Genomic DNA, 25,015 nt, shown 5'->3' on the forward strand with positions numbered 1-25,015 from the left:
GCGGTTCAAAACCCCATTATGAAGAGAAATATAGCAAGGTCCGTGACGTCGCCCGGTATGGCGCAACCGGGCCCCCACCCTGGAGCCAGGCCCGGGGTTGGGGCTCGCATGCGAGCGCCTGGTGGCCGGGTCTTACCCCATGGGGCCCGGCCAGGCTCATCCCGAAGGAGCGACGTGGGGCCGATCTCCTGTGGGCCCACCACCTGCAGGAGAAACCGGGGCTGGTGCAATGTGGATTGGGTGGCAGTCGAAGGCGGGAGCCTCGGCGACCCAATCCCCGGACACGGAATATTATATTTATACCACTTTTTTGTCAGACCTAAAAATGATATCATATCCGTTTTTTAAAATATAGCCCCTTTCATGTAGGTAACAAACTTGTGAGGAGGTTTATGCCTATATTTTGTTTTGTTTTATCCATTCTTTAATATTGAAAAGAGAGAGAGAGAGAGAGAGAGAGAGAGAGAGAGAGAGAGAGAGAGAGAGAGAGAGAGAGAGAAATAAATATTGTAAAGTATGGTCATATTATGTGATGGTTAAAGACTTAAAGAGGTAAAAGACAAAGATAACATAGTAGTATGTAATACTTCAGTTGCACATGTTGTTTGTTAATCTGTTAAGAAGACTTGATCTGAGTTCTTCTTCCTTTGGTCCTCAGTTGTGGTCCCAAATGTTTAAAAATCACAAGCCCTGGAGGATCCTACAAGTCCCCAGTGTTTTGGCCTTAGACGGAGATATTTTCAAACACACCCTCTATGTAGAAAAAGATTCCATAACCTGTAGATAAAATGGACAAAAATGGCACAACTGTTTCCCATTGCATGATTGTATGCCAAAAATAGTTGAGTACCATATTTCTCATAATAGTGTACACAGCAAAAACAAACTTCATCCATTTCTATTTACAGAGTTTGGCAGACACTCTTATCCAGAGTAACTTACAATTGAGTAGTGGAGGGTTAAGACCCTTGCTCAAGGGCCCAGAATTAGCAGCTTGGTGATCAATAGTGGGATTTGAACACACAGCCTTCTAACCAGAAGTCCCACTGAGCTACTAGTTTCTTCTCGTAACAAACAACAAATCAACAAATCAAATTTTATTTGTCACATACACATACATACAGGGTACGGCATGTAGTGAAATGCTTTATGCAACTGTCCGCTATAAGAATAAAAAGTATAAAAAAAGCAAAAAAATAAAATAATAATAGAATAATAAAAAAGTATAAACTATATAAGAAAACTATATAAAAACTATATAAAAATATGAAAATATAGATGGAGAAATAATGTATATACATATGCAGAAATATACATATAACATAAATGTGTATGGTTTTTAAAGATTGTCCTTAAAGTGTCCAGGTACAGTATGGTGTGTAAATAGTGTATATACTGTAGTGTATAAAGTGGCACTGTGCTGTGCATGTCCAGAGTTGAAGTGACAGTGACAGTCCAGAATTAAAGTGTCAGTGCAAAAAAGGAGGGTGCATAGAACAGTGGGGATGGAGAGAGAGGTCCCGTGTTAGATCCTGGGTGTCTCCTGGTTTAAGATCCGAATTGCCTGTGGGAAGAAGCTTCTCCTCATCCTCTCTGTGTTTGCTTTCAGGGAGCGGAAGCGTTTCCCTGAACGCAACAAAGAAAACAAACCACTCTACCATGTTTGCATATCAACACTCTGTGTTCATCAATTTGCTGTGTAGTAGATAAAAGTTGGATCTAGTTTCTGTGCAGTAGAGACAAAATTGTGGCTTGCTTATGTCCATAAAACTACCTAACATAGGTTTTCATACAGAGGGTGAAAAACATCATTAAACACTAACTTAGCTTCCAACAAGCATTGTTGCATAAATCATAAATGAATAAGTTAAATTCATGGCACATTGCAAGTGGAGAAACAGATACCCATATACTTGAGTACTTGAGGGGCCTTGCTCAAGGACCCCAGCAGTGGCAGACTGATGGACCTGGGATTTAAACTCACAGCCTTAACCACTAAGCTACCACATATCGTATTTATACAAATGAGCAATTAAGGATTAAGGGCCTTGCTTAAGAGCCCAGCAGCAACAGTTTGGCAGTGGTGGGATTTGAGATTAAAACTTTTCAATCAGTCTTTACCTTCACCTGTTGTATGAGAGGAGAGAGTGAAAACTGGATAGAAATTGACCAAAACTAAAAATAGAACAAAATAAGGGGAATGAATGACATTCCCATGTTTGGTTGTTTTGTTTGTTATATGTGGTTTTCTGGCTCACAATGCAAAGTTGAACTCCATTAAAACCTATCAATCACCTCCTCGACCCCATGATAAATGTATATTTATTAGTAAAATGCATTCATCACATAGGAAAACATTGGGACAAATATGAATGTAAACGGAAGGCTTATGACTGCTAGAAAATTTACAATGATACAATATATACTAAATACAGTATTTTTTTTTTTTTTGGTAATGCTGTATTTACTAACATAACCCCTAGAGGGAGTCTCATATACAATCTATGCTTGCTAAAATTGTCAAGGGCCTACTTAATCCTGCAGTGCTCCACATTGTGGACAATGGTAATCATCAAAATTACCATTGATGTGTTTTATGTGTTTAATATTCATGCCACAACTTTTGTAAAAGGTTTTGTAATAAAATTAATGTTCTACACAAATATTTGGCAACACTTGCAAGCTAAACCTTAAAGGTCATGCCATGTGATTTGGGCCTGATGCACTTTGTTGTAAAGAAGAAAGGACCTCTTGTTATTGGTGAAGAAGCTGGATCATCTGGGTGTACTGATGTATGGGTTATGTCAGAGAAAAGAGAAGACCTTTGTATGGGGAGGGATGAAAACACGTCATCTGCATCCAAATCAATTGACCTCTGAGAATTAGACAAGGGCATACAGAGATATAGTCATTTTAATAATAATGTTTTCTCTACACATTTATGATCTAGTACTATTATTTTGGATACGAATGATTTTTAAATTGCCCGTAGTTCTTAATGAGGTATGAATGTGTGAATGTAAGTGTATGGGCATTGTGATGGACTGACATCCCATCCAGGATTCCTGCCTAGCACTCATTATTTCCCAGATCAACTACAACCCTGACCAAGATAAAGCAGTTATTGTAAAAGAATAAATTCATTCATTCATTCAATAATTAAACATGTTAGAGAACAAAATCTTATTCTTTTAAAGCTCATTTTGCTTTTCAATCAGCATGCTTCCTAAGGGGAAAAGGATTTAAAAAGCCTAAAGGAAAAGACAGACAGGACTATTCAGAAGCATCTGGGAGGAAATTATGGGTTGTTGATTTCCAGCCTCTTTCGTCATTTAATCACTCTCTTTATTGCTTTTGTCAGCAACTCAATGCTCTTCTAACGGCACCACCGAGACCCAGTTCTTGAAATACTATAAGTTCTTTATAAAAGTATTTACTAAGTCTTGCCATGAGGTGGCAGAAATGAACTGACATCCTGGCATTCTCAGGGAAAGAGTTCAAGACCAGACAAACCATTAACATGACTTAAGACCTTTATTATTAATGTTAAAATTCTGCATGCTGCTATACAAATCAATCCAGTCAACAGGGCATATCGTCTGCCTTTGACTTGAATGATAAAATAACAAAATTACATGCTTGGCCTGATATACCACACAGGATTTAGAGCTCTGACCCAGATCTATGTCCCACTGCCTTAGGCAAGCTCAAATGCACCAAGATGCCCATCCTGTTCTCACGCTTAGGGGTTGGGAGTTTGGATGTTTGTGTGTGTACATGTGGGAAAGAGAATGGGGGTTAGATAAAGTGTGTGATTGTGTGTGTGTGTGTGTGTGTGTGTGTGTGTGTGTGTATGTGTGTGTGTGTGTGAGAGAGAGAGACAGAGAGAGAGAGAGAGAGAGAGAGAGAGAGAGAGAGAGAGAGAGAGATGTGATGTGATGGCAGTGACATACCAGGTGGCTCCTTCCTTGTCAGGTAGTAATGGTTGACCTGATTTGTGTCTTCAGTCTGCTTGCCTTGAACATCAGCCAATTTACGTTTCTCCTATCAGCTCAGCAGCATTGCGGTTTCTTGATAAGGCAGTATACCCACCCGCACACACAGACACGTATATTACACACAAACAAAAGCGGCTGTTGTGTAAATGTATTTTATCTAGTGTGTGTACAGTATTTTATAAAATACACTACAATTATCCAGTCAGCCAGTCAAGTGGCAGCAGAACAGATTTACAAGTATTTACATAAGTAAGGAGCTTCAGTTAAACTCACATTGAACCTCAGAATGAAGGAAAATGTGTAGTCATGTGTATGACTTTGTTATATAATTGTTGGTTTGAGCATTTCAGAAACCCCTGATCTCCACCACATGAGGCACAACAGTATGTAGAGTTTACACAGAATGGTGAGAAAAACAAAAAAACATCTAGTCAGTGATAATTTTGCATATGTAATTGGTTTGTCACAAGAAGGGGGAGAGAGGTCATTGTCAGATTGTCAGATTGCTTTTACTGAGTTGACAGGAAAATAACTGTACTACAAATGCCATGTTTTACAAATTTTGGGAGAATTTCATCCAAGAAAATCATCACATACTTATAACATTCAAATAGTCAATTTTGACCAGAAATTAACTGGGAGGCAAGATTGAGACAACTCATAATGGGGCTCTTTATTTTTCCTTTTTATTTTAATTCACTTTGCAGCAATTTATCAGCTTCATCCTCCATTCACAAACTAGTGCTCAACTATGTTCCCACCACCACAGTGGTTGGGGACCAATTAACCCAATCATTGGAAGTGTCTAGCCATATTTAAAAGGCTGATTTGCCAGATACCAACAACATACACTGGCATCCTTTATGTGCTGGAGTCACTGCCATGTGGTGTGCTTCAAACAGAGAGTGAAGATCTGTCTTGACAGATTGCATTGAAGGGTAAGGACTGCCAAATTCATGGCCAGACACTCTCAACCAATTGATTTCTTGATGTACTTTCTTGCATAGCGACTGAACTACAGCATGGGTATTTCTTCCCATACACCATCTGGGACAGCATGGCATACAGCACCTTGTCCAATGATACCAGTCTGCAAGACAAAGGAGAGAAAGAAGTTAGAAGAATGTAAGAGTGGTCTGCCAAAGAGTGCCGCTTTTACCTGAATAGAAGCCTGCTGGCACGGCTCCATCCACTGGATTGGATCTGCTGCTCCCTTTTTAGTGAGACTCAGTCATTGGGCTAGTGACATCAGAATAATTACCCACAGGACTACTATAATAGACAGCCAGCTGGGCTAATGGAACATCAAACTTCCTCCCATTCATCACAAGGATTTCAGGGCAACCCTCAAATGCTGAATATTTCAAGTATGCCTAATAATTTGTGTTTCTCTCTCTCACCCATATGGACAGCCTAAAAATCAGTAAGATTACCATGGATTGTACCACATAGAAACCAAAAAGATGGGTGTGGATGTTCTCTATTACATAGCCTTGAAATTGTAAAAAAAACTGCTACTAACAGTTTTGCCCTCAGGTCTGCATCAATGAACAACTGATAACTTCAACAAAAAAGACTTCAAATATAGATTATAATTGTAAATCCAACAGGACTAACACAAAGAAGTGCCCTTGTGCAGTTTGTTCCAATACAACATGACAACATGCCATACACCATTGGAGAACCTTTCCGCAAGTGGCTGGCTCACAGAAACAAGCCTTTAGATGGTTCACTCTTTTGGCCTGACCTAAATGCTCCACCATAAGATTATGAAAAATGGCCTGGACCATTTTCCTACTGTTATTTGGGGCCAATACCCGGGTTGATTATTGTTTTGTTTGAGTGTCCTGCTTCAATCTTGAATAATGATGAAGTGTAAGAAGAACAAAATGTTCAGCTAAACCCACTGACCATCAAATACTTTTACTTGGTTGAAGGTGTGTCTGAGGGTTTGGTCTCATGTCTGCTACAAGGGGAAGCCCGTGGAGGGAGTTCCCCCAAAGGGTAAGGGGCATCCACAGACATTCCCCTCAACAATGTCAAAAATGCAGGTCAAGATGTTACCAATATCAGTGGATGGGTGAAGTGAGGGATAACCACCTCTATTCTATGGTTTTATACTCAAAATTGAATATCTATGGCCACTTTTGTGTATTTTTGCATATCCCCTTGCACTCATCTAACCTTCACCCATTTTGATTTACCCTGTGCCACACCTCAGACTGGGTATCCATGAATGGAAGTTTGCGTTGTATGTACACCACAGAATACTCACTGCTCAATCCCACATTGATCAGGGGAGGATTGCAGCATGTCACAGATCAGCATGTCCCTGGTCAATGCCCCCAACTCCTCATTCCGCCTTCACTTCAAGTAGCTTGGTAACTGATCCAGCTCCATTTGGTTAACTATGTCTTTGACTGTTGAATGTTTAATGCTGTGGAACACCTGTAACATGAGTTACTTCCTGTTACTCCTGCTATAATAACAATAAACAGTTGTTCCCTCACCAGTCTCTTTCTTGATGTTAATAAGGCAAAAAATGCAGATGTCATGTTACAGAATAACCGCAAAACCCTCCATGTTGAGAACTTTCCCATGGCAAAAAACCTTCAGGTTTTATTCAGGTTACAAAGATATTGGAGACTCCTTCCAAAAATGCTACATAAACAGTTTCTCACAGAAAGCAGTGCCTCAAGAAAGTATTTACACCACAGTGATCATTTCTTTTTGCTGTACTTAACAAATTTAAGAAAATAAGCATTTTTTATCATTTTAAATTGACAGCAATATAATTAAATAAAGTAATTAGATGGTTTATTTGAAATAATTTTTTATCTTGGCTGTGTCTATATTAGGTCTGTACATTTATTTATTTTTTTAATTTTCTTCTACTCCTCAATGCAAATTTCTATCAAATTAGTTGACGAATATTGGTTTCAATTTTAAGGTCATGCTACAGATTGTCAGATGGATTTATGTCTGGGTTTTGATTTATACAGTCATTCACTCAGTCTTTCCAAAAAGTCTTTTCTTCATAAATTTGCCCCTGTGCTTGTCCTGTTGGAACACATATTTTCACCCTAAATGCAGATGTCTGGCTTACTGGAACAGGTTCTCCCCAAAACGTTTCTTATATTTGGCTCGATCCATGTTTCCTGTGATGACAGCAAGCTTTCCATTTACTCTCTAGTCTATGTGACTGTGTAGCTGTATCTCTTTACCCTGTGTAGACCCTGGTCTCAAGATCAATAGTTAATTCACTTTTTAGTCCTTAGAAATATATAGCTATTAATCAAAATTGACTAGAATCACTAATGTTTGCATATTTATATAATATAAATCATTATATTCATTATTGATGTGTATCATCATTGCCAAATTACCAATTACAAAATTGCTGCAGACAGTTTTCCATTATCTTTGGATTTCCGAATAGAATTTTCTCTACACAATAAGGACCAGGTTACAGACACGTTTTTTTTTCTTAAAGTACAATTATCTACAGAGGCCTAACAAAATGGGCTGTCAAGCTTTTCTTGATGTTATAATGTTTTCATTCATAAACTGATTCCCACATAGAATTCTGTAGGCTCTACAGTTTCTATTTCTGTTGAATTGTTTCTATTTTCAATTGAATACATTTCTGTAGCTGTTCACTGACATTTCTAATCAGTAATATGGTAAGAAGTCGCCATTGGTCATTGGTTTTATGCATTTACAAAATAATATAACTTCAGTCAATAACAGCTTGAGAGTAATCATGAAAGATAAGGAGTCGTGATGGAATAACTCTCTTTTAGTGTTTAATACTGTATATTACCAACAATAGAGTTTAAAACAAAGAACAAAGATGTGTGAGGGTGGGACAATGGAAACATCAACGTGCACAAGTTCAAAACGATCTGGCTTTACACACTGGTGACAAGTCAGCTGTATCGAGTGCAGCATGATTCCTAATATATTCTCAAAAAGTTGCTAGGCTCATTCTTAAAAATAAAATCCCTGAAGTAGTTTAAAAGTAACCAAATCTGTTAGCTTTAACTTTTCCCTGTGCTCATGTGGTTTTCTTCTGGGAATGCTGGTTTCATCCATCCTTCCAAAATTTTGATAAGACAGTAAGTTGAATGGCTACTCTAAGTTGCCCCAAGATATGAATGAGTGTATTAATGTATGTGTACTTGGAGATTACCAATGAAATGGCATCCATTAAACAATGTATTTCTGACCTTACTCTTTATCAGGGAACCATTTTTATCCTTGTCAGGTTTGCGATGGACCCAAATGATCAAGAACACCCTAATGACAGGCCAGTCCATCACAGAGCACCACATTAATGCCTAGGTGAAACCATAACACCTACTGGAAGGTTGCTGCAAGGGACATGGTGACATGGTCACAGACATGGTGAGATCATGCATAGAAACTCTAGTAACCAAAGCTCATGGACAAACCAAGGAGCTGTAAGATGGCAATGCTGTCCGCTGCACCACCATGCAGCATATCAGTATGTGCCACACCAAATTTTATTGTGTAAAAATATCAATATACAACAACCTACCAGTCCTTATACACTATTTTTAATAATCCCTAATTGTGAATCTAAGCTAAATTAGTCACAGGGAGTGAAGATATCTAGAGTGAAAAAAAATTCCTGTAGCATGTACTGTAGTGTGTTAACAATCCTGCAAAGAGAACAAAACTATCACACATAACACTTACATCCAGGATGCATTCTTTTTTAATCAGCAGGAGAACTACACACCATATAATTTCTCTTGAGGATATACAATACAGTGGATATAAAAAGTCTACACACTGCTGTTAAAATTACAGGTTTTTATGATACAGCAAAGATAAATCATGATGGATGTTTTTCCACCGTTATTGCAACTAACAAATTTTAAACAAAAAGTAAACAAAAACTTCGGCTAAACACTGGCCAAACTTTTTGATTGACAAAAAGAATCGACACATCTTTACTCAGCACTCTCTTCTTGAAATAATGCTTCAGATCTATCAAATTGTGAGGGGTTCTCCTGTGCACAGTCATCTCAAATCATTCTACAGGTTTTTGGCCATTCTGAATTTTTAACTTACTTCTGAAGCCATTCCTTTCTTGACTTTGATTTGTGCTTTGAATCATTACCATGCTTGAAGGGGGAAACTTTCTTCATCTTCAGCTGTCCAACAGATTTTGTGGCAAAACAGAATAGTATTTAGAGCTATTCTCTCTATTTTGCCCAGAGCCCCAGTCCCAGCTCATGAGAAGCAGCCTTGTGGCATAATGCTGCATTCACCACCATGCTTCTCAATGGGTAAACAAACCCTACCCAGACATTTGTAATCTTGCCATTGGTATCTTGGCAGCCTCACTGATAAGTTTCCTAATTTTTTCCTGTTCTTAATTAATGTCTGTAATTGATCTTAAGAAATAGCTTTCAACAATAAGATCCTGGACATACTTTATAAGGTCTAGGCAGACCATGGCTTCAGCAGTTAGATGAAACCAAAAAGATGTCAATAAAATCCAACAGAAACAGCTTTATTTAGTTAGAACGACTTCATCGATGACAGGTGTATGATCAACATGGATTTGAATGTTATTCATTAATTCTGAGCTCCATTACAAAAGAGTGTGCATACTCATGCAACCAGGATATTATATATCAAGCTTTTTTTCTCTAAATTCCTTCTGTATGTTTTCCTCTTGAATTGAGTTGAGTAATATATCACAATAAAGGTGATGATGAAATGATCTAATGTGATTTGCATGATTTTTTTTTTTTTTACATAAACAAATCTACAGTTCTAACAGGGGTGTGTAGACGTTTTGCATCCACTTTAGATGTATTTCTTTCTATATGTTAGGTTTTACTTTACTTCTGTGAAAGACATAATAACAGGACATGGTGACACAGACAGCAGGATTAATGACAGAGAGACTTTATGGTAAGTGTACAAGATCTGTACGAGATAGCTGCGGGTAAACAACATCACAATTTATGTCAGCGTTTAATCTTGCCAGGGACTAAGCAACTTCAAAGAAAGAAGGGGAAGATTAGTACAAGAAGATATTTATGTATTGAAACCCAAGTAAGAAAAGGTAGGCTTTATCTCAGTAAACATCGCACTGCCAGCATGGAGACCATAAAAGACGTATACTTTAAATGATGAAAGGACTAAATAAAACGGAGTCAACAGGAAACACGCAGTCGAAAATGCAGCCTGGGATTGGTCCAAATATCACATGCTTGCTTGTATGAGTATACTTTTAAGTATAAGAAGCTAAGCTAATGTTATGACATCAAAAATAAGTGCTCATACAAGCAAGCATGTGATATTTGGACCAATCACAGGCAGAGGTGTATGAGGTTAAAAACCACTAATATTGCTTTGCATTTATATGAAAAAAAAATCATTGTCATTAATGTTTTCTGTTCATTTTAACATTTAAAGAGATTGTTGTAAAGAGAGTCTTTAGTACAGAGGACTTTGTGCTTTTCAACTTAAAAACAGAGGCTGGTGAGGGAACAACTATTTATATCTGCCACACATTAAAAATTGTGATTGTTGGCAAATTGATGAGGTAAAAAATAAGGAATAAAACACTTTAGTATGCACTGTCATAGGAAAGTATCACACCACTTCTGTTATGGCAAACTATCACACCACCACAGTGTGGGTTATTTTCCTATAAAGCATACCCTGTTGTTTTATTGGAACTGTCATTTTGTGATTTTTAAGATGTTAAGTTTTAGGTTTTGAGCTTCTAAAAGGTCAATACAGGCAGAAAATAGAGTAAATTAGTCTGCTATTTTAATTACATATGCACTTACTGTATGTTTTTATTTCAAATGATACACCATTTCACTTAATTCACTACATTTTCACTACTACACATGCTACTCCTGAGTTCCCAGTGTTCCTGACTACTTCTTCTCTCCAAACTTGATCTATCATGATGTCCTACTATGGATAGAATCACAAGACTGTGGTGTCACTCGGACCAACTGCTGCTGGAGCGGTCAGTTTTTGTGCTTAAGTCTCCACCATTAAAAATTTGATGGCAGACAGGAATTAATGATAAATCTATAATAAATTTTGAAAATATGTTCCTGTTTACACAGTTCCACTTGACTATACACAGTTGTAGAAAGTAAATCATTTATAATCACACTGGTATGGGCTTTCTTTTGAGTCTGGTTCCTCTCATGGTTTCTTCCTCATATCGTCTCAGGGAGTTTTTCCATGCCACCATTGACTCAGGCTTGCACAATAGGAAAAAAATATATAAATAAATCTGCTTTAGACAATACCAGTATATAGATTCTGTTAAAAATATTATACAAATAAAATTGAATTGAATTGAATTTTAAACACATCATAACCTCATACCATAAAGCATATGTAAAAAACTATGCATTTACAGTTCTCAATACACAAAGCTTGAGTTTATGCATAATTATGATTGAATTATTCTGTTGTATGTAAAACCATTAAACTTCAGAGATTTATTAGAATAAACTTCATGGAAAACATATTCGGCCATCAAAGTATCGGTATGTCCAGATGACAAAGTCGCCTCAAAACAACAGACCTGGCAATACTGCATCATAGCTCAATTAGACCTGGGCAAGATTTGTTTCTCATTAAGAACATTTGAAAGTATTATAATTTCTATGTTATGGCATGTCTTGTAGTTTATCTTTTAATAGTATCTTCTATGTCTGTATCTGATTAGTGACTAGCTTATACGCTGAGCTTTTCAGAACAAACGTTGTTGCATGCTATATTACAATTGTAAATCCTTTTAAATGATAGGAAATAGATATGCTGAAAATCTCTGCTCTTTGCATTGAGGTATGTTGGACTTTATTGTAAAGTTGAGTGTTAATGTGATAGTAAAATGACTAGACTTGATGAGGATCTTTCCCTAAATTCTTTTTATAGTGATGGTTACTAATGAGCAAGAACTTATATAGCGTTCAGTTGCGTGTTCAGTATAAAATGTAGTCTAACTACAGTACTTTTTTTTTATAATGTAACATTTTCTGAAAATCATTAGCAGCAGCACAATGGCAACGTTTTTGCAGTTTTTACAGTTCCAGGATCCTGAGTCCAATCCTGAGCTCGAGTTACCATCTGTGTGGAGTTTTGCAAGTTATGCCTATGTTTCCATGGATTTCCACCAGTTTTCTCCCACATCTGAAACACATGCCGATGTCAGATTGATTACATTAAATTGAACATATAACATAAATGTGTGTGTGTACATAAGTGCCCAGTGACGGTCTGGTGTCCCACCTGGGGTGAGGATTTCTGCTTTGTTGGCGGGGATTTGTCACAACCCTGAATAGGAAGTTTATGACTAGAGTTAGCACTGAAATGTAGATGGAGATGATCTTATCATAATACAACAAAATAAATTTGTGCATAGTTAGTTTGTTAGTTTGATGAGATGAGTTTTTAGTGCTAAAATTAATAATATTCATCATCAAATGACCTCTCTGAACACCTCTTGTTCTTTGTTTTCCATTTCTCTTCTTACACCCTCTGCTTCTTCATTATCTAGTTTAAACTGCCAACTATTACTAATCGTTGATTATTCATGAATCCAAACCTTTAACTAGTCAGTTGGATCCTTTCCCAACCTACTTAGTAAAAGCCTGCTTGCCTTCTTTATCCACTTTAATAACTAACATTATACATTGTTCTTTGTTTCTCTGGTCATGTTCCTTCATCCCCTAAAATTGCTGCATAACTCCTATACTTAAAAAATCTGGTGCGGACCCCAAGAACCTTAATAAAGTTTCGTCCTATCTTGAACTTACCATTTTTATCCAAAATACTAGAAAAAAATAGTTGCAGGTCAGACTACCAACAACCTGTTTGATGAACTTTTATAAAAAGTTCAAATTCAAATATCAAATTTTATATTTGAACTTGTCCATTATTGATTATCTTTTTTTACTTTATATATTATTATTTTTTATTTTATTATTCTTTTGTCTGTTTGTATGTTTTATATTATGCTGTGTTTCTTAAATGTATTTTTGTAAGGTGACCATAAGAGTCTGAAAGGTGCCCTCAAATAAAATGTATTATTATTATTATTATTATTATTATTATTATTATTGGCATAGTGATCCAAGATGGCGGCACGGCAGTAACGCACAGCAGCCACTCCAGGTCAAAAATGCTTTATGTGGATAGCACAACTTACTGTCCGTCCTTAGCTCTGTGCTGTTCTATGTAGTTCTGTCTTGTTTTATGTAGCTCTGTGTTGTTTTATGTAGCACCATGGTCTGGAGGAAGGTTGTTTCCTTTCACTATGTACCGTACAAGTATTATTATACTTGGTCTGGAGGAAGGTTGTTTCCTTTCACTATGTACCGTGTCATCTATACATGGTTGAAATGACAATAAAAGCTTCTTGACTTGACCTGAATTGACTTGAAAAAGATTACAATTTTAATTTATCGCTAATGGGCAAATCAATGGAGGCAAGGAGAAACTCCCTGAGATGATATGAAGAAGAAACCTTGAGAGGAAATTTACTTTCTACAAATTGTATACAGACAAGTGGAATTGTGTAACCCGTAGCTTTTGAGCCACTTGAAAGTATTGGCGTGATTTCTGAGTTCATTACAGATTTAAAATAAAATCCGTCCTACTGAAGCCATCAAATGTTTATTGACGGAGACCCGAGGACAAAACCAACCATCGCAACAGCAGTCCAAAGCCATCATCATTGTCTCCGGGTGGTTCTATCCACAACAGTGCCATATACCTCCAGGTCAGCTATATGGGGCTCTCCTCACATTAGGGAAAACCTACGCATCAGAAATATTGCAAAATCCAAACTAGTATAAAATTATTTCACTCTTTAGAAAAAAAAAATGTATTTCCATATTGTTTGCACTGAGACAGTTTGATATGAACATGAAGCATAACAATGATAGTGCATATCTACTAAATTATAGTATTCATTTACTGGAATACTTTGCGTTAAAGTTCAGTGTAGATCTTTATATTGAGTTTTCCTGTTTTAGTTCCAGTCATTTTTGTTGTGTTAGTGTATATCAATGCTTGGAACATTCCTTGGTAAGTCATTATATGTTGTTTGAGGAAGCTTCTCCCTTGTTCCTCCTACTGCAATTAAATCATATCTTTCTTTCCTATTCAGTCTTGAATCCTGTTGATGTACCACTCACAATATGGCACTGATTGAACAATTACATTGTATAGATTTTATCTTGCTGTCTACATATGGGCATGAAATATCGCATGTCTGATTAAACAGCTACTTCTACCTTATTTTTGGCATGTATGAAAGAAAGAAAATCCACCAGGCAAATTTTTTTACAGTATAAAAGTTTAATCATATGTATTTTTTTCTAAATGTTAAGTGAGGTCCTTATTATTATACTTTTGTTTCTACATACATAATGGAGTATTCATCAGATCTGTGACAAAGAAATGCAGATTGTTGTTGCTGATGTGTGATTTCCAGCCATTGTGTGTTTTTTTTACACTGGCTGCTATATCAGTCAGCTTTGTTTTATGTGAACCGTAGCAGACTGGCTGTGGGCAGGGTAAAGCTGTGTAGTGTGTGTGTGTGTGTGTGTGTGTGTGTGTGTGTGTGTGTGTGTGTGTGTGTGTGTCATCTCATTAGGCTTAACACACTACCAATCATTCAATAGACTATAATACTGCTATATAATACACTATATAGAAATACGCCTTGGTATTAGGGCTGGATAATATAATGATTTAATATCAAAATATTTTTCAGCTATTGGGAAGTTTTTATGGCATGTTTTTTTTGCATTGGAAACATTGTTAAAGTTTTGTAATGTGTTTCTAAATGAAACGAGTCTGTAAATTGTTCAAATGTAATTTTGTACTCCGTTTTAGGTGTTGTGTATGCATTCAGTAAAGGTTTGTTACTGAACATATATCATGTCCTGTATATTTTGATACATATTGTGTATCGTAAAAAAAAATCTTGTTATCAAACCCATACTTATAAAAACAAAGTAGTTAAAGACCTTTTTCCCAAAAAAAATTCCAAAACAAACTCTTTATAAATAATAAATAATATTATAAATCTTTATAATAAAACTCTTTTATTCATTCAAAAGAGCAAATTCTTTTCACAAGTCTTCCAGCTCATGCGTAAATCAGTCACTCTGAAACGATTTCATCTTTTGTTTATTTTGTATTATTTTATTTTGTAGAGTGTTTGTGCTGTTGGTGGAGTTTTAGGAATGGTCCTAATTTTGGTTAGTCACTGACATATGTAACCATATGGGGTGGCAGAGATGATTAGTGGTTAGAAATTGCAGAAGGTGATTCCAAGGGTGCGGTCTTGCGGCTTATTTTGGATGGTGGTTCACCAAAGCAGGCATGTATTTTTTTTTCGTGAAAGCTCTTCTTAGAAATAATGATATGTGTATTTTGTAAAGATTATTCTACTCTAATCTTTAAGGTCCTATACATATAGGATTGGAGCAAAGAGAAAAAACAACAAGAAAGACAGGAAAAGAGACAGAAGTTAAACTTAATTAGTCTTCTTCTGAGTTAAGAATTAGTATCTCCAGAACCAAAGACAGAGGTGGGGTCTTTATATAACGTTTATTATAGATGCATTTAATGATGCATTAAAAAAAGGCTTTCCTCTTATGATTGAGGCTCTTGTTCAGGGTTTGTGGATCTGGGTTGTGGATTGTATCCCAGGGACACTGGGTGCAAGACAAGAATGCTAATATACTGTATTTTTTAGTGGCCAAATTTATAATTAAGGCTGTACCGTCAACTATAACAGCTACATATAGTCTATCGAGTCACTATAGCAAATTCTACAGTCAGATTCTACAGTCAGTCTCTCTTTCTTCCTAATAATTACACAAGATGATATCCTCCCCAAAATAGGAATACCCCCTGGCTTAGCTTGAGTCAGATCAGTCACTGAAATCTATGTAATTGTGTAATCCATGCACATACCGCCATGCCCAATGGAGTATAATTGAGTGTGTCAAATACTGGAACATCTTGCATCATTCAAAACTGGACAGACAGTAAGTTTGTCTTGCAAGACCTTCACGTGCACAATATAGAAGTGATTATTGCTTTAGCATTCCCTTCATGTCAGCAAGGCTAAGGACCTCGTTTTTCTGTAGTTCCGGCTCACTTCCATTCTCACGCTCGAACACAGCACAGAGTTGTAAAGATTCATTCGTTAAAAAAACGGCACTTCTTGTCCTCCGTGTCCGTAGGCCTGCTTGCAGCTCACCCTCTCCACACTGAGGGTTTCTTGAGCACTTTTAATTAGTTGCATCCGTCACTGCTTACTCAGAATGTGGTGTCTTTAGTCCCAGTGATACTAAATGCATCACATTTTTAATTTACAACACCTTAACATTTAGCATAGAACATGCAGTCTCAGAAGTAAAGGTAAGGAATTGCACTTTTCTTTAGCACTTTGTTAGGGTTACCTGGGTGCATGTGGTGTACAATGAATTTGCTTTAAGAGTAAAGCTTTCAGTGATAATTTTTAAATCATTTTTCATTCGTCTAAAAAATTTCATCATGGCAACTTTAAGGGTAAAACTGCAGCGTGGTTCATTTTCTTGTGAGAGTGTAGAGATGAGTACGTGTTTTTTTTTTTATGGTAGTCCTGTATGTAGGAGTTGTTTGGAGGATGTGGAGTGGTCACATCATTTGCAAACAGCAGATGTTAACCTAACAGTAGTAGTGACAAAAGAGCACTAAAATCTACAGCCCTTTTTGGGTTTTCCACTGTTCTCAATAGCGTGCCGTTGATGTTGACACTTTCTTTGGGCATCATGCTTCATGCAGATCAGAGTGACTGACTTGTATTCTGTTACCTCCAAAATCCACCAAAGCACTGCATTATGGACAAAATGTCTCAAAAAACTCAACAACAAAAAAAAGACAATTCAAACATCTAGTTTAGATTTCCTCTTGACTTTATTATTTATTGTCGTCCAACTTTCACCTTTTTCACCTGTATACAATGAAACAAAATATGAACAGATCAGTTAAACTTCTCATAAGCATTAAAAAAAAGGTGTGCTTGCATGATGAGCTGGAACAAAAGTCCACAGTTCTCATTCATTGTCCAGCGAGTCATCCTGAAAAAAAAAACCCACCGACAGCAATGAATGTGAATCGGGACCATAAGCAGAGAGCAAAGATAGTGTCATTCACTTCAGCTGTGATGCCATCAGGGATGCTTTGTCAGGGCAGTTTTCTTGGCTCGGTAGGCAGCAAAGAGCCTCTTGCACATATAACGCGTAAGCCACATAAGGCCTGCGTGGTAGGTGTGAGCTCGAGAAGCAGGGTACACTCAACACTCGATGGTTTCTCTCAGTTTAAAACTCACCGACAGCGTTGAATGTTCACCACAACTCGCCTAACTTTCACTTTTACCAAAAGAATTATGCTGATGCAAAATTTACACATGCGACCGTCTTAATAATATTTAAAGCATGTTATCAGGATGCACCTATTATTCACAAAAACGTCAAGCCCACCAGCAAGGTTCTGAGCATGATGCTAAACAGTGAGAATGCTATCTTTTGAGGCATGGTCATATGTAGAGTGACCAAGTGCAGCAAGAAACTGAACATAAGCACTCTGGCATCTATTATCTGATTATGGGGGAAGGGAGCAGAGCAGGGGCCAGGGGTTGAGCGGGAAAACGGGAAGGGAGCACTCTGTTAGCTAGAGAGGACAAAAATGGAAAGGGGGTAGAGGGAAGGAATGGGGAGCTGAAGGAGCAGAGGTGGAGAGTGCATGTCTGTCTGGGCGAGGAAGGGGGGCATTGATCGATTCCAGGCTTTGCATTTCCAGACACAATGATTGGCAAAGGTCAAAGGGTCTCATTTCCTATGAAAGAGGGTCTGTCTGGTAGTGACCATCCGTTTTTCTTTCTGCAGGTTCAGCAGGGTCAGAATACACACAAACACACACATACGTACAGATGGATTAAAAGAAATCATATTTTTAAAGACATTACTCCCAGGTAATATTCTTTCTGTAGGTTAAAGCTAGATGGCTCACTAACTAGCGTGAGCAGCTACACGATGGCATTTGTTCAGCCGTTGCTGAGCATACAAGGTGCAGAAATACATGGGGGAAGGGTCTCAGAGGAAGAATAAGCCTACCGAGACAGACCAAACTGGCCCCCTCCACCTGGGACTTGAACTCATGACCCTGTGGTGAATAAGTTCAAGGGAGGCACAGCCATTTTTCAGAATGGCCGCACTCAGAGTGTTTCCCCCAAAGCTGTATATGCACGAGATATTTACATAATATTAATGACCTGGCTAGTCCTAGCTTGAAGCAAAGAAAAACTTGCGTGTAGTTGAAATGTCAGACCAGACCTTGGAGAATAGTTTGACTCGGGATGAACGACAGTTATTGACAAACATGTCTGTGCTTATGTGATCAGTGACCGGTGATGCCCCCACCCCTACCCCCTGAGAAACCTTCCCTCCTCCCCCACCCACCCACCCTCATCGTCTGGGTTACGTCTACCTGCCCCAGACGAGATCAATACTTTAATCAAATTGCTGTTCACTTACACAGGGACTGACACCACCTCCTCAGCCTGGCATGTGTACATGTATCCACACACACACACACACACACACACACACACAGAGAAAATGTGAAAAGTGCACTGAACACTGCAAGTCATGGAGAATGATTTTAAGAACAGATGAGTCCCAGATATGTCCACAAGTAGCATAGAAACACATGCAGATACAAGGCTCATGCATGCCTTTGTGGATAACATCAGATTAGCCTCTGTTCGCAGTATTGTCTGAACACATAAGCAACACTTGTCATCAACGTCACATCAAATTTGTGTCCGGTTTCGGAAAAAGCCGCCTCCAGGCATGACAACGCATCCTGATGTAAAATCTCCTGGAGCTCCCAACACCGGTTATCTATTCTTAATAAATGACAAGAGTTTCAATCCTATACAAGGAGCAAGGAACAAAAAAAAAAAAAACCACAAGAAATGTATGAGGTAAAATGTACTTACCTTCTTACAGCCCCTGTGAGAGAGCTCAGATGTATACACCCAGTCTGACTCCTGCTCTCCCGTCCTCTCTCTCTCGCTCTCTTTCTCTCTATGTACGTCGAGTTCTGTCGTTCCAACCCTGCATTCCTCCATCTCAGCATATCCCTCCCTTTCTCTCCCCCCCTCTCGCTGGGTCCCTCTTTCTACTATTTTAAAACTCTGCCCCCTCTTTGCTTCCCTTCCTACTTTTAAAATATCACCATATTTTTCTGATCCCTCGTTTCTTGCTCTTCTTTCTGCTCCAAGCGAAGCTTTTGACCTATGTGGTCTCGTCCTTCTTTCCGTAGCAAACTTAACTGTACGACTGTCTGTTGTTTCCATGTGTGTGTATATGAAAGAAAGAGAGCGAGAGAGAGAGAGAGCGTGAGCGTGTGTGTGTGTGTGTGAGAGAGAGAGAGAGAGAGAGCGCGAGAGAGAGAGAGAGAGAAAGGCAGGGAAAGAGGGGGGAGGGAGGGAAGTGCAAACCAGGACACGCAGGCTGTGTCAGTTTGAATGAAAATTGTGAAAGCTCTGCTTCTCGCTTCTCTCTCCCTCCCCTCTCTCTCTCTCTCTCTCTCGTTTTTCCCTCCCCCTTTCTCTGACACCCTCTTCCCCACCCTACCCTTTCTCTCTCTCTCTCTCTCTCTCTCTCTCTCTGTATGTCTGCATGCATGCTCAGTCTGCCGTCTCTCCCATCGTCAAAATTTTTCACACACCACACAGACATTTATATTTATACCTCCCTCTTTCTCACTAACTATCCTCTGTGCTCTCAATCACACACACACACGCACACACATTTTCCTCCCACTGTGCAGCAGACATTTAACCCTTTCAAACCTGAGCCAAAACCGTAACTATTTTAAACCTCCTAGTGTAACACTTCCTAGCCAAAGTAAAAGAAAATGATAAATACCCACTGGTTTACTCCTTATGTCAAAACCCAATTTTCAAATCTTGTTTTTTTTTTTTTTTTTAATAAAAACTTAATAATAATTTGACTGAAGTTAAGCAAAGCATTTCAAACATCCTCACAGTAACAACGCTGGACCTACACTGCTTTTTCACACATTTTTAAATAAACAAGTGTTTTCTTTTCAGCTCATTTTTCCCCATATGTATGATGTGGTTGTAGGTAGAGAATCAATAAGGTCAAACCCATGGGCAAAGCACCCCCACCCTCCACCCTAACCTTTTCTCTAATCCCAATATTATCCCTAGTCACCTCTGACCCACCTTCTCCTGCAGCGTCTGGGCCGTACTGACCACTCATTAGCCTCCACCTCTGCTGCAGTCGCAGCCACATCCATCTAAGCGCTGGCTACTGAGACATATTTGACAGAGTGGCAGTCAATAGTCAATAGGGCAAAGGCAGCATGAGGTGGGGGAGAGAAGCTTAGTGCAAGATGAAAGACAGCATGAAGTAACATTGTGGAAAACTGAAACGTGGAGTCAAAAATTCAGCTTTTTTATTTCAAATGACATATTTATCTGTAATCGTTCAGTATGTTTGATTCTTCCGATAATAATTTTCCTTAATAATTGTGCTTGAAACTCATTATTATTTTTATTATCATTATTATTTAATAATGCTAATAAAAATAATAATGAGTTTCAAGAGTTTATCAGCACACCTTTTGTTTTGGTTTCTCAGTGCTCTTTGCTGCAGCGTTATCTCAGATCAGTCTGACTGAAGGAAATGAAGCAAGCTAGGGACAGCATTTAAAAGGGATGTGATTGAGCTGTGTGTTTTACAGAGTGATGGGTGCTTCAGAGAGGTTTCGCCTATTGTCCATTTCCAAATTATGAGACAAGGCAGACACAAGCACCGGATGTCTGCAGTTTCCTTTGACCAGCTACGTAAATGTTTCATTACTGGATCAAAGCTTTATCAGCAGAAAGAACAGCAGAAGGCTTTAATTGAACTAAAACAGGATTAATTAGGAAGGGTGCTAAAATTATTGAGGGAACAGATCTCAGCTCATGATGTTTACTGAGCAAAGCCATTTTGTAGATGTGCATTAATGACATCACTGGACACATTATAGTGGATTTCTTTCCATGCCTAAGTGGGATAAGGTTACAAGGAGTTAAGGAAAGCCTTACCCTTGTGATATAGCTAGACAGTGTGTATTCCACTGGGAGAAAAAAACCACAGAAGGCAATATGGATGTTCCAGAAAGCCTCATAAATATTCTGGTCAGTCACAAACAAAGACATAATCTATGCCTCTATTAATAGTATTGGCCCTTAATGTTTATCTTCCTCAGCTAAGACATCAAGGATTATTTATACTCATGCACCCTGATAAAACAGTGCACATCACTCGCTTTCCTCAATCTCAGTTTGCGTTCTTCACTGCAGGATCAGGATATACAATCCATTCCAGGAGATCGGATAGTGATCAGAAATAAGAGTCAACACAGCAGGAGGGGCCACAGGATCAATACCCACCATCTGAAAACAGTGTGTGTCTTTGTGTGAGCAAAAATGATGGAAGCTTTTTGAGGATAAGTTCACAACAATGTCTGCTTTACTGCAGAACTGTGTAGGGAACAAACGTTATGGCCATTTGATCGGATTTTCACTGCGCCGGAAATCAACATATGCTTTGTTAGTATTAGGCAGCATTACCTGAACAGGTGCTTGAACTTCAGTGTGCTGGAGATTTTGCTCATTCTTCCACAAACATGCTTTTTGTTTTGTTTTGTTTTGTTTTAAGTTTTCTATAGGATTCAGGTCAGTGCTTTGTGAAAACGTTGCACTTTGTTGTCTTAAAGTTTTTGTGTTACAGCTGTGGATCTCTGGTTAAAATCAGTGATGCTGCCACCCCCGTGTTTCACAGATTTGCAGATTCTATGTCTCACCCCTTTTCAGTTACATTTGTGTTTCATCTCACCAGACAGGCAGGTCTTCATTCAATGACCGGCCATGGTAATGTAACACTCTTTTAATCATTCTGGATGTACATAATTTGGCACCTGATTGCTGCAATTTCACCAGCTTCTTTGTCGATGTCTTGGGATTCATGTTTAACCTTTTGGAACAAGGTTTGCTCATGCCAGAGAATTCATTAGAGCCTCTTTCCTGAGGACATGGTGTGATGTGGTTCTATACTTTATATCTTTGCATACAATTGTTGCTCATGGTGCCTGAATATCTATGTCTATAACAAATTGTTTTAACATGACCTCTGATGTGAACCAAGTAGACTTGCTGACTTGCAAATAGAAATGTATGACAACATGAAATGAGCAGAGTTGTGAAAACCAAACATCTGTAGCCTGTGGGAATGAAAAGGAATCACCTGTGCAACTTTATTCTGTCAAGTAATGAAATCTCACTAACTCGCAAACTATCTCAGCAAATTAAATCTATACCGTCACAGAACGGATAAACATACTTTAAAAACGAGTGACTCATTTTCTAAACATGACCATCTTGGTTTGTTGGGAACTAGACCTTTCCAGATTTTACTTGAATAGACCTGCACCATAATGTCAGAGTCACACTATGCTGAGAAAAGTCCAACAAGGCACATCATTTCTGCTCGGTGGCATTGATGAATAGGGTAGAGGAGGAGCTGTCAGAATGGGAGGAGCAAAAGACTTTAGAGTATTCCTCAAAAATGTATTCAATGAGTGAAGATAGAATGTTGGTGTATGTAATAAAATGAAGAAAGTTACTCATCATTTTGCCAGTTAAAATAAGCAGACCAGAAAGCAAGGTGTCAATAAGTTTCATTTTCTCAGAAGGCAATTTCTGCTTGAGGATTATAATAAATATAAGAGTTTGGTAATGTCTGTCCAGGCTGATAAACACAAATTCATACATGACAGGTCTAAATTAGCATAAACACATAAACCATATTAAATGTCCTGTTTTGTATTGCTCACATTTCCTTTTCCTGTTACCTCCTCACTTTTCTACATACTGTCCATCTCTTCTTCTCCCTCCATCAACAGAGCCTTCCAGGACTCCTGGTGCAGTCTCTCATTTCTCTCTGTCTCCTGTGGTGTAGGGGGTGCTGTGGCCAGAAGGGCAGGTGAGAGATGCTTGAACTCCTCCTCATTTATATCATAGTTCTCCATTTTATTTTCCAATATCCACCAGCGCCCCGCAAAACCTATGTCCAACACACGTTCACGCAACTGTGACCAGGGCACAGAAAGTGCAGAACATCGTGCCTCGTACAGGCTGGGCTCAGGGTCATAGTCTGCCATGTAGGTCAACGACACAATGCCCAGGCTGATGTATCGCAAACGGCCCTCGTTGCGCAGCTTGGCCAAGCTCTGCACATGCCCATCCGACGTGCCACTACGAATCCACGGAGAGAGGAGGGCAAGCTGGTTGGAGGTCTCTAGTATTCTAGACTGAAAAGATGTGCTGTCTGGATTGGTGTAGTAACAGGCATAGGTACCTCCAAGCAAAGCCACATAAAAACTGGCTTTGAAAGGCCTTTCAAATGCACCAACAAATATCTCACGGCACGCTTCCTTATAGTCACCGAGAAGGCTGTGGCACCACAAACCTGCCAAACAAATGTGGTCAGATTTAACAGATTTTATGTGTCATTTACACATACTGTAATTGACTAATTTACAACCTCCACTAAAAGAGGTGTGATTTGATTCTGTATGCTGATGTATTTTCTTTTAAAACAGGGTGTCGTCGTGTTTGACTGATTTACACACAAGCCAAGTGTTTGCCAGTCACGTATCCACAAACTTACACACTTTTTTCCTCTTCCAAATAACTAAATTCTAACCATTTATTCTCAAGCAAAAGGTACCTGGAAAAGGAAACAGTGTTCTAAAGGACACAAAGCTAAAAACACACTGACTATCTGAGTTGCTACTATAGAGTAAGACTTGTCTTCAAAGGCGGGACAAACACTTTCAAGAGAGAATATGATTGGGTGAGAACAAGATAAGTACAATATTGTCAAAAACCTAATATACTAGGAAAGTTATAACTGTTCTCTATTTTTCTTTCTAGATACACTATCCTATTGTTGTCTAAAACAATATAAGATCAATATATTAGTACATAATATATATATCAGGAACAAAAAAAGCTATTTTGATTTTAGAAGCACTGGTTTGTAAACACTAAAAAAATCCGTTATAACAGGTAAGTGCCACTTTTGAACAAACTAAAAGGTGTCACTTTTAGTTACCTCAAAATGAAGTTTTATTGAGTTAAACACCAGTTTTAAAATGAGAGTAACAAACAGTTGTGAACGACAGTCATACACAGACAAGGAGACAGACAAAAACAGATACAGAAATGTTTCTTATTATATATTAAAATATACTAAAATAAACCTGGCTATATGCCACTAGGTAATAAGCTCACCTGCACGACTGTTTCTCAGTCTCTCCCATCTTGTACCCTTGCTGGTGGCAGCAGCTACAGTAGAGCACCATCTCCCCAAGGCAGCCATGTTAGCGTGTGAACCACAGCGCGCATGCGCGATAACGGCCAAATTGCCATCTGCTGGACATACAGGATGCTACATAGGCTACAGAAGGCATTAGTTTCACGGATATTTAGTGCACATACAAAGGGAGGACGGAAGCATTTGAGATTCAGCCATTTTTAGAACCAAGAGTTACATTAAACCGGAAGAACTATGATATGTTTTCAGTTTGTAAAACAGGTCAGGGCTTGTAATTGTTTTATTACTTTAACAACAACAAAGAAAAAAGACTGAATGCAAGCTGAGGATTACACACAATATTATTAAGTCATTATTAAATTCATATTACCTTTAAAGCTGTAATATCAGAGTCATAATGACTAATGATTTTAGAGAAATGTCATTTTTTTTTTTATCTAAACTGTTAATTATTTGTCACTATGCGGATAATATTCAGATAAACGTCATTTATTTCCTATATATATATATATAAAA

At 38.2% G+C, this 25,015-nt stretch overlaps 1 protein-coding gene across 1 annotated transcript; it reads right to left on the bottom strand.

The window, feature by feature from the left end:
- Window positions 1–22,821: 22,821 nt before the first annotated feature.
- timm29 (translocase of inner mitochondrial membrane 29) lies at window positions 22,822–24,603 on the bottom strand. The gene is made up of 2 exons (XM_060892145.1): window positions 24,457–24,603; window positions 22,822–23,629 (listed from the first exon to the last, which is right to left on the bottom strand). The coding sequence occupies exons 1-2, from the start codon at window positions 24,542–24,544 to the stop codon at window positions 23,025–23,027; spliced, it is 693 nt and encodes a 230-aa protein (XP_060748128.1). The 5' UTR covers window positions 24,545–24,603; the 3' UTR covers window positions 22,822–23,024.
- Between the last annotated feature and the right edge of the window lie 412 nt (window positions 24,604–25,015).

This window comes from Tachysurus vachellii, chromosome 18 (genome assembly GCF_030014155.1).
Source record: "Tachysurus vachellii isolate PV-2020 chromosome 18, HZAU_Pvac_v1, whole genome shotgun sequence".
Taxonomy (NCBI): domain Eukaryota; kingdom Metazoa; phylum Chordata; class Actinopteri; order Siluriformes; family Bagridae; genus Tachysurus; species Tachysurus vachellii.

What these genes read in the sequence shown, in the direction of transcription:
- timm29 (XM_060892145.1), bottom strand. Translation starts at nt 24,544, where the DNA reads ATGGCTGCCTTGGGGAGATGGTGCTCTACTGTAGCTGCTGCCACCAGC. An exon ending in ACTGAGAAACAGTCGTGCAG is followed by an intron (nt 23,630 to 24,456) that starts GTGAGCTTATTA and finishes TTTGTTTGGCAG; the next exon opens with GTTTGTGGTGCCACAGCCTT.